The sequence below is a fragment of the Penaeus chinensis genome, chromosome 18, assembly GCF_019202785.1.
Source record: "Penaeus chinensis breed Huanghai No. 1 chromosome 18, ASM1920278v2, whole genome shotgun sequence".
Lineage (NCBI taxonomy): Eukaryota > Metazoa > Arthropoda > Malacostraca > Decapoda > Penaeidae > Penaeus > Penaeus chinensis.
This window is the reverse complement of record NC_061836.1, coordinates 12,543,165-12,553,164: the sequence shown is the minus strand read 5'-3', so window position 1 is coordinate 12,553,164 and position 10,000 is coordinate 12,543,165. Positions and strand designations below refer to the sequence as shown.

General features: G+C 32.6%; 1 protein-coding gene across 4 annotated transcripts in view; it reads right to left on the bottom strand.

Annotated features, from left to right (window-relative positions):
* LOC125034530 (coatomer subunit beta'-like) overlaps positions 1–10,000 on the bottom strand; it is a 33,379-nt gene that overhangs the window by 4,941 nt on the left and 18,438 nt on the right. Inside the window, exons 9-19 of one of the 4 annotated variants that reach the window (XM_047626378.1) lie at positions 7,452–7,626; positions 6,967–7,057; positions 6,604–6,722; positions 5,988–6,242; positions 5,686–5,873; positions 5,318–5,474; positions 4,962–5,157; positions 4,566–4,689; positions 4,181–4,321; positions 1,694–2,089; positions 861–1,145 (exon numbers count right to left, since the gene is read on the bottom strand). In XM_047626378.1, the coding sequence (XP_047482334.1) occupies positions 861–1,145; positions 1,694–2,089; positions 4,181–4,321; positions 4,566–4,689; positions 4,962–5,157; positions 5,318–5,474; positions 5,686–5,873; positions 5,988–6,242; positions 6,604–6,722; positions 6,967–7,057; positions 7,452–7,626 (2,127 nt within the window). The remainder of the gene's footprint in view (positions 1–860; positions 1,146–1,693; positions 2,090–4,180; positions 4,322–4,565; positions 4,690–4,961; positions 5,158–5,317; positions 5,475–5,685; positions 5,874–5,987; positions 6,243–6,603; positions 6,723–6,966; positions 7,058–7,451; positions 7,627–10,000) is intronic. The other 3 variants (XM_047626380.1, XM_047626381.1, XM_047626382.1) reach the window with 3 other exon arrangements.

Here is a 10,000-nt window from a genome sequence, read left to right as displayed (position 1 = left end):
ATGTTTTGTTGTTTGACAAATGATGCTGATAGTGAGACAGCTTTTGCACATTTCTTTGCATTTAACCCAACCCAGACAGGTCATGTGTACCAGTGTCAAAACAAACCACTTGATCTGCGGGGTATGCCTGTATACACGGCAACGCGCCAGAGCACATGGAGCGGGACGTTCGGCTTGATGTCTCGGACTCCCACGCCCAGTGTCTGGCCGTTGCCAGAAATCACCAGAGATTATCATGCTCAGGGATTTCTGTTCACCCGGTGGTGATGGATTAATTTGTCGTAAATCATGATACGTAATTGGAACCATACCATTTCTATCTTTTAAATTTGATGTTTATGAACAGCTCCTCATATATGGTACATTAATTTAAATATATCATAAATTGAGCATACAATTAAAAACAAAGATTATAAGTATTAACAAAGTTAATTGTGGTGTCACGTCACACATCTAGGAATACTAAACAATCACTCTGCAGGGAGAAACATAGATTTATCAGTCCATTGATTAAATGGTTAGGAGTTACCTGCAATAACATTAATAATATAGCAGAAGAAGTAGGAATAATGTTAAATGAAGTATAGATGCTCTGGAAGTACAAATAAATTCAAGACTGACTGCACATTCTGATATAATAAAAAAAAACTTGAAAACCAGTGGGGGTAAAATCTTACAAATGATTAAACTTGTGCAATGAGATGCCACAAGGAATAACACAAGCCCATTTCTGAAGTCCATCATTTCCTTTCTGGGGGGGGGCTTTTTCATGCTATTTAGTTCATTACACACTGCTTGGATCAGTGGGTAACTTCACAAAAAATGTGTTACAAAGCACTTTCCAGTTAACAAACTGTTACCTGGATTTCTAATCTGTGGCTGCATGACAAAACTGTCTACAAGTGTATCTAACACAGATGTATCCCATTCAAAATCAGTTGCAGAAGGGCCCAAATCTTGGGATGTTGTTTCATGGGTTGAAATTCTACCTGGAGACATTCCTAAGACCAATCTAGGTGATGCTAAATCTTCTGGCTTGTCTAAGTCTATCAATTGTGAGACTCCTGTCACATGATCTGGATTGTCACCATCAGCTGGTACCTCATGAGTCAAGTCCACAAAAACTCCTAGCTCATTCTGGGGGGCTACAAATGAAATTAAAGTAATGTGAATAACTCACATTTGTATTAACCAGAATAAAGTTACCCTGACGAACATGCAAAATTCACATTAAATGAACATTTACTTAATTGTAAATTTAACCCAAAGCATCACAGAAAACAAGAGCAAAGAAATCAAATGCAAAATATCTCGGCAAACACTAGCTTGTCTAAACACAATACAAAAGCAAATGGTGCATAATGGCTTCACTAACATTACCCAAAAACCAAATGGATTTTTGAAGAAAAAAAAAGTACTTTGTCTTTTACCAGAGGTCTGTTTTCTTTTATGTCTAAAGAACTATCAGAGAGCACTACAATCATTCTTATTCCCAGGGAAAACTGATATTCAGCCAAATACCAAATTAAATATGAATTCATCCATATTACATGCAATTTTGTTTTGGTTTTTAATCATGTCTACTGATCTTGGCAGAAATCTCTGATAATTCATAGAAGTTGCTCCCAGTAAAAAGACAAATCATACAATTTTTAAAGTTAACCCCAAACTTTATAACCTAGTTCACCCTTACTCTGCTGGAATCCCCAGTCTTCTGCTTCATCTTCATCCCAGTCAAACATCTTCCTGCTGGGGACTGTGGAAGAGGATGCAGATCCTGCTGCTTCCAATCTCTCTTCCTTCTCCTCTTCCAGTTTTAAGATATTTTCCTTCTCCTCCTCCTCCTCCTCCTCCTCCTCCTCCTCCTCCTCCATCTCCCCCCCCTTCTCCACTCCTACCTCCTCCTCCACCTCCTCAAGTTCATTTTCATCTTTGCAAACATCAACCTTTTCTCTGGCAGAGGCCACTATGGTATTATCATCCCCAGTAATATTTTCACTGCTTCCCCAGTCATCTTCATCAGGGTTAGAAAATGCATCAAATTCTTCACGAAGCTCTTGACCAACATCCTTTGTGATGTCATCATCAACTAAAAATGAGGCAAATTTGTAAAAATCATATTACTGAAACAAAGCAATAATCACATAGGTCTGGATATGTTAACACAACCACAGCACACATATCACAAAGTGAGCTAAAAAAAAAAAAAAAGACAATTTGTAAAAAAGAATTAAAAGAGTTAATTCCAAAGCTCAACAACTTTAACACAACAATGTATCTAGGTGGCAGAAAGCCTCTTGAAGACACATTCAATTGTAATTGTTACACCAACTCATCCCATATCATACATATAAACTTTTTTACATTCAATATAATTCAATACATACACAAAAAGCACAAGATTAATTATGCACAGTCTGAAAAATAATTAACAAGTTACAGATGCCATCCTGCAACACAATCTACAGTGTCTATAATAGAAAAATATTTTAAAAATTGATTCTAACATTTTAGTCCTGTCTTAAAGAAGGTATGGGAAAGAAAAAAGGAAAGAATAGAAAAGAAAAGAAAAGAAAAGAAAAAGAAAAGAAAAGAAAAAAAAAAGAAAAGAAAAAAGAAAAGGCAGACTGACACACTAATCCCATCATTGTACAAGATAACTTTGAGAATAACATCACCCTTAACCACCCATCCAAACAATGCTGAAAGGCTGTCAACTGACAAGTGAGATATGTTTCAGTAATCTTTATCTTTTTTTTTTTTTGCAATAGATACTTTCCCATATCTCTATTTTGCAACTAATCTGATCAAAAAAATGTATTTCAATTTCTTATTTTATTTTACATATAATATAAATATATAAATATATATATAATATAAATATATAAATATATAAATATATATATTATATAAATATATAAATATATATATTATATAAATATATAAATATATATATTATATAAATATATAAATATATATATTATATAAATATATAAATATATATATTATATAAATATAAATATATATATTATATAAATATATAATATATATATTATATAAATATATAAATATATATATTATATAAATATATAAATATATATATTATATAAATATAAATATATATATTATATAAATATATATATATTATATAAATATATATATATTATATAAATATATATATATATATATATATATTTTATATATAAATATATATATATTATATATATATATTTTATATATAAATATATATATATATATATTATATATATACATTTATTATATAAATATATATATATATATTATATATATACATTTATTATATAAATATATATATTATATATACATATATTATATAAATATATATATATTATATATACATATATTATATAAATATATATATATATATTATATAAATATATATATATTATATAAATATATATATATTATATATTCATATATTATATAAATATATATATATTATATAAATATATATATATTATATAAATATATATATAATATATATATATATTATATAAATATATATATATATATATATATATATATATATATATATATATATATATATATATATATATTATATGTATATGTATATGTATATATATATATATATGTATATATATATATATATATATATATATATATATATATATATATATATATATATATTATATGTATATATATGTATATTATATGTATGTATGTATATACATATATATATATATATATATATATATATATATATATATATATATATATATATATATATAAACACTGAGGGCTGCTGTTAGCAATCTGATTTCTCAGTAAATTTATGTGGGACCTACACCAATCCATACTAACCTTAAACTACACACATTATTAAAAAAGAAAGCAATGTTTCATTCATGAGATAAAGAGGAAGAGAATGAGTATCATTTCCTTCTAACCTTAACCTGTGAGTATACAGTGGAAACATCAATTTGTTAAAATCTATGTCATATTCTGCCTTTATGAAAATAACCCAGCTGCAGTGGCAGCAAAATAAAAGGTCATATGTCATATATTTTCTTTAAAACAGGACTTGTTCAAGCACGTAAAATACTAATGGTCCACTTTTTCTAATGGCAAGTGCATGAACATGTGCCAGAGGATCATGAATATAAAAAGATTTACTACTTACTCAATTCTGGGGTAGGGACAGCTGCAGATGGTGCAGCAGGTGTTGGAATCAAAGGTTCAGAAGCAACAGTTACTGGCAATGATGCAGGCATTACAGGTGCTGATGGAGCTAATAGTACTTCCTCACTCAGGCTATCTATTCCTGGGAAAGATGGCATTATTTTGAGGTAAAAACCAATACAACATGAGTTCATGCTTTCACTTAGATTACAAAAAACAAATGAACAGATGATATGAAATACAAAACTTCTTGCAAACATGTTTACATTAAATGGGTAAGAATTACATAGTGGAACATAAAAAAAAATGTGCAAAATACCTAATAGCATGTATATATAACTGATACAAAAACAATAGATAGAAATTCAACACTAATTTGGTCTTACCTTTCTCTGGTTGCTGTGGAGCATCAACAAATTCAACATCCTCTCCTTCTGGTGGAATGTAGACAAAGGCTCCAGATGTTTCTGCTGATCGCATTTCCTCAAGGATATTGCGCTCATGGTTGCCCTATTTGATGTAAAGAGAGAACAAAAAAAAAAAAAAAATAAAATAAATAAATAAATAAAATAAATAAATTCAGGGTTGTCATTAGTGACAACTACTATGAGGGAACTGAAATATTCTAAAGACAACTTGGGAAAAATTAGTATGGATTTTTAAAACTATTTAGTGAAGGTGCTTTTATATAATTCTCACAACTGACTTGTAAGTACAAATACTTGCATATAATAAACAAAATATCCAACCATGAGAAAACCACACAATAGCTGAAAACTTACTGGCACGGAAGATGCAGATGCTGCTGGGATTGGTTTTGTTGTCTGCTGTAAATACTGCTGAGATTTTACAGCATCTTTCAGCCCAGGGAAAAGATTGTCATATTGTGCAGGATCAGCTAAACTCTGACCAATCTTCTCTCCAGCAGCAGTTTTCCACAGACCAACAACACGGGACATTTCATTTGGCATATAAGTTCTGTGAAGCAGTAAATAGGTTATTCAAAAATCATGAGTGCATATTCAAAATTATGTTGTATAGAATACAGCTTGTATTAGAATATAATCAAAATGTTTATCTACACTACCTCCTCTTCCTATAATAAAAGAATATATGGCAAGTACACATATAAGCTAACCTTGCAAAGAATGCCGCTTCTGGAATTCGGTTGGTCTTTATCAGGAGTTCCAAACAGTCCTTCAAATTACCCGTCAGGAAGTGGGACAAGAAGGCTACATTATTTCGACCTTGGCTTTCTGCTTCAGTTGCCACTTCTTTGATCAATCCAGCATTACCTTTAAATACAAATAACGAACATGACTGTTTATACTGTCATCAGAACTGAGTACATACTCTGAACAGATTATTTCTTGTTTTGCTATTCCACATGAAAATACTGTCACTTAATAATTATAATAGAATTACAATTTACCATTTCATTAGCGAAAACCTCTTAACGTAAATAAATTTAAAAATAGTAGTGCTCCATTATTTTAAAAGACTAACCAGAGGCTGTGGCCTGTAAAAGCAATCCAGGGTAATCATGGGCACGGAGGAGGCATGTCTGAGCGGTTTGGAGGTCTCCCTGCTGTTGTGCCAAGTCTGCAACCAGCCGCCACTTGTGCTCTGAACCAGCCTCAACAGCAAGCTGATGACACACCTCTAGTTCACCCAGACTCAGGGCAAGATCAAACCTAATGGGGTAACAGAAATACTTATTTTCATCAATCCATAAACACCCTTCGCATATCTTTTAATGTACATTAATTGATTCTGTAACTATAACTGATATATCATCCACAACTTACCTGTGTTCAGGATCTGTGGAAACAGCCAAAGCCTGCTTCTTGAACCCTTGCTTCTCTAAAAAGTGGGCAACCCGAGTGCGATGGGCAGGTGGGATTGTGGGAAGGACACGATCAGCGGTGTTAAAATCACGACGCATAACAGCTGTCTGATACTCCAAGACAGACACTAGCAGCTCATATGATACCACATTTAGTTCCTTGTCACCCAAGTACAGGCGGTTATCCTTGGGAATGTAGCCCAAAAGATACAAAGTCCTGGGAAGTAAAATTCATTTTTTTAAAGACCGGTTTAAATTTCAAAGTAACTGAAGAAATTATCCCCAATCTCATAAAAAATTCTAACTTAATTTGGACCTACTATAGTATATAGCATGTCTTCTAATTGTCAAAAAGTCTACTTTTATAAAACTAGGCATAGTACTACATTCTAGAGTTCAGAAATAAAATCTGATGGGTAAGAAAGGTTAATCAGATTGTGTGTAGTAACTGGATATTAGCAGACAATCACATACTTATTTATATAGTTGCAACATTTTACAAATTGTTTATAAACAAAGACTAAAGAATCAATACAAAAAATATAAAACACTACTGAAAGCAAAAATAATCAACTTACCTGTCCAAATGAGCAATAGTAACAATCTCGCCTCCTACATAATAGTTCAATCTATTCACTGAATTTGTGTAGATGAAGCAATCTCCAACCCATTTGCCAGTCTTGACAACTTCTTGCACCTGTTAAAAGAAAGGTGGGGCTTTTACTCAACCAACAAATATGAGAGAGAGAGAGAGAGAGAGAGAGAGAGAGAGAGAGAGAGAGAGAGAGAGAGAGAGAGAGAGAGAGAGAGAGAGAGAGAGAGAGAGAATAAAAACAAAGATTAGAATCACAGGGATAACAAGAAAAAAGTATGAACTTCACATAAAGCAATAAAACAATCCATTTTCTTCAACAAATGCACTTCAAGATGAAGTGACTTACCTCTCCAACAAGATCAAAAGCATCTTCAATTCCATCCTCAGTCAGACCCTCTTTGGTCTCCCTGGCTTTAGTGACAGCATCAGTACTGTACCTGTGAACACATACACACAAATTAATTTCATAATACAATATAATGTCTTCTAGTGACACTCTTACAAGTTTTAATTGTGAAAACAATTACAAACACATAAAGATATACATATAAAGATATATATAGGTATATAGGTATCTAGGATTTTAAGTATAGGCATTTAGGTTTTTCAATTTAGGTATGCAGGTACAGGTTAAGAGGTTTAGGTATTACTGTCAAAAAACATCAGTTATTTGGATTTTGCAATGCTAGTCGTATCAAATTATTATGTTTGTGCAAATTACATGGTAGTGTTGGGTACATGTGTGTGGATGTATGCCTATATATATTTCAGTGATGTATCTTGTAAATGTCTTAAAAGTAAGTACATAAAAGCCTTAACAAATTATCTTACTTAAGAATGAAGTAATTCTCGTCAGTAGCAATGCACACATAATCTCCATTCTCTGACCAGAAAACCTGCCGTGGCTGAATTTCAATGCGCCTCACCAGCTCTTGAGACTCCCAGTCATAGAATGCAAGTCCTGTTGAACTTGACCTGCATCCAAGGAGATATCCACCAAATATACCTGAGAAAATCATATAAAAGCTTTATATTAACAACAACTCTAACATTAGACAGTCCTTGAAAATCAAATTAATATTCAATGAAAAATAAATAAGGATGAACTTGAAGTACACAAAATTAAACATTATCTCTAACTACCAAGAAATAAGATTTCCCCCTCAAAAAAATAAATAAATAAATAAAATAAAATAAAATATATATAACATAATAAAAACTTGATGTGGATGTACAGCTGGCTGAATAAATTTGCAGCCACCCTAAAGTTATTACATTAGGATTCTATCTGGTAACATTAGAGCTTTCAAGTAACAATATAAGCCCTGTTGCTACCTAACAATCTTAAAAAAAAATTTATAGGGAAACGTTTCATTCTTAATAATCAAAATACAATGTATGAGATAGTATACGAAGAAGCTGACATTCCCGGTCTTAACCCATTGGTGACAGGTGTAGAAAACTAAAAAAAACTCTACGCTCTGGCGAACCACGGCAACGCGCCGACTTTGAGCGCGTGAATTCGGTACATCAAGCCGAATCACTGCCTCGGAGCGCTTTGGCGCGCCACCGCGGCAGACAGCCGCATGCTACATTTCAAGCGTGTTGTTATGACACCTATAGGCGTGACCCGTCGGGAAGGGGTTAATTTCCTATCCAAATTTTAACCCATTGCCAACGGGCATATATAAATACACAGTGGGAATGGCATGTACATACATGCCATGCCCACTATGAGTTTACTTGTTTAATTGTTTTTACACATATATGGCTACACTTGTACTAAGTCACCAATGAGCCAATTATGAGTACTGCCTGTCTCGCCCATTCACCCTTTTCATTGATTTACGAAAATATTTTGCGTTATCTTATTTTGCTGTTACAAATGTTTATAACATTATTGTAATTGTAATGATTATAATAAAAATACCATCGATATTTATAGCACTGGTAAAAAATATGTTTTTTCCGCCAATTCAAGGAAAGGTGAAATCAGGTAAGAGAAATTTCACAAAAATATAAGAAATTAGTACAACATTTCCCCCATTTTTTATTCATTTTCCCCAGCGGCAATGGGTTAATGGCATCACTTCCCAATACTTGCTATAGGATAACTACTTCTATTAACCCAATGCCGCCGGGGAAAATGAAAAAAAAAATGGGGAAAATGCTGTGCCTATTTTCAATATTTTTTGTGAAATGTCTGCCCATAGATGGCTCTGCTAGTGCTTAGCCACAAAGGAGTCAATTAGTAGACCTTGTGACCGTACCTATTTTGAATTGGCCGGAAAAGCGTATTTTTTACTTGTGCTATGAATATTGATGGTGTTATTTTTATTATAAACATTATAATTATTAAAATGTTTTTTTAACATTAGTAACAGCAAAATAAGATAACGTAAAATATTTCGTAAATCCAAGAAAAGGATGAAAGGGCGAGACAGGTACTCGTAACTGGCTCACTGGTGACTTCGTACAAGTGTAGCCATCTATGTGCAAAAACAATCAAACAAGTACTCACAGCGGGCATAGCACGTGTCTACACGTCGTACCAGTCGGCAAGGGGTTAAATTTATATATATAAAAAAAAAAAAAAAAAAATAAATAAAACAAATGAGTTTGATACATCAAGCCAAATCACTGCCTCGGAGCACTTTGGCACAGCGCCGTGGCGGAGAGCCGCACGCCACATTTCGAGCAGTTTGTTATCACGCCTATAGGCGCGACCCGTCAGGAATAGGTTAAATATACCTTTCCATTTGCATATAATTTACAGATCCCCATTTTGGCATGATAATTCGCACATTGGAAAAATAAAAAGAAAGAATATACAAACATTCGTATTCCTTCTCCCTTATTCAGTTATAAAACATCTGTGATCATGCTATATGTCATTTGAGCATAACTGGGTGCTATCAATGTTTTTGATGAAAACAGCCAATATCCTCCTGACAAGGAGGAGGAGGAGGAGGAAAGAAAAAGAAAAGAAAAAGTGGTGTAATACTTTCCCACGAAAAAGGTTACCCTATATATATATACTTAACCCCTTGATGACAGGTGAAGAAGAAGAAGAAGAAGAAGAAGAAGAAGAAGAAGAAGAAGAAGAAGATGAAGAAGATGAAGATGAAGAAGATGAAGAAGATGATGAAGAAGATGAAGAAGATGATGAAGATGATGATGATGAAGATGAAGATGAAGATGAAGATGAAGATGAAGATGAAGATGACGATGATGATGATGATGATGAAGATGATGATGAAGATGATGATGATGATGAAGATGATGATGAAGATGATGATGAAGATGATGATGATGATGAAGATGATGATGATGATGATGAAGATGATGATGAAGATGATGATGATGATGATGATGATGAT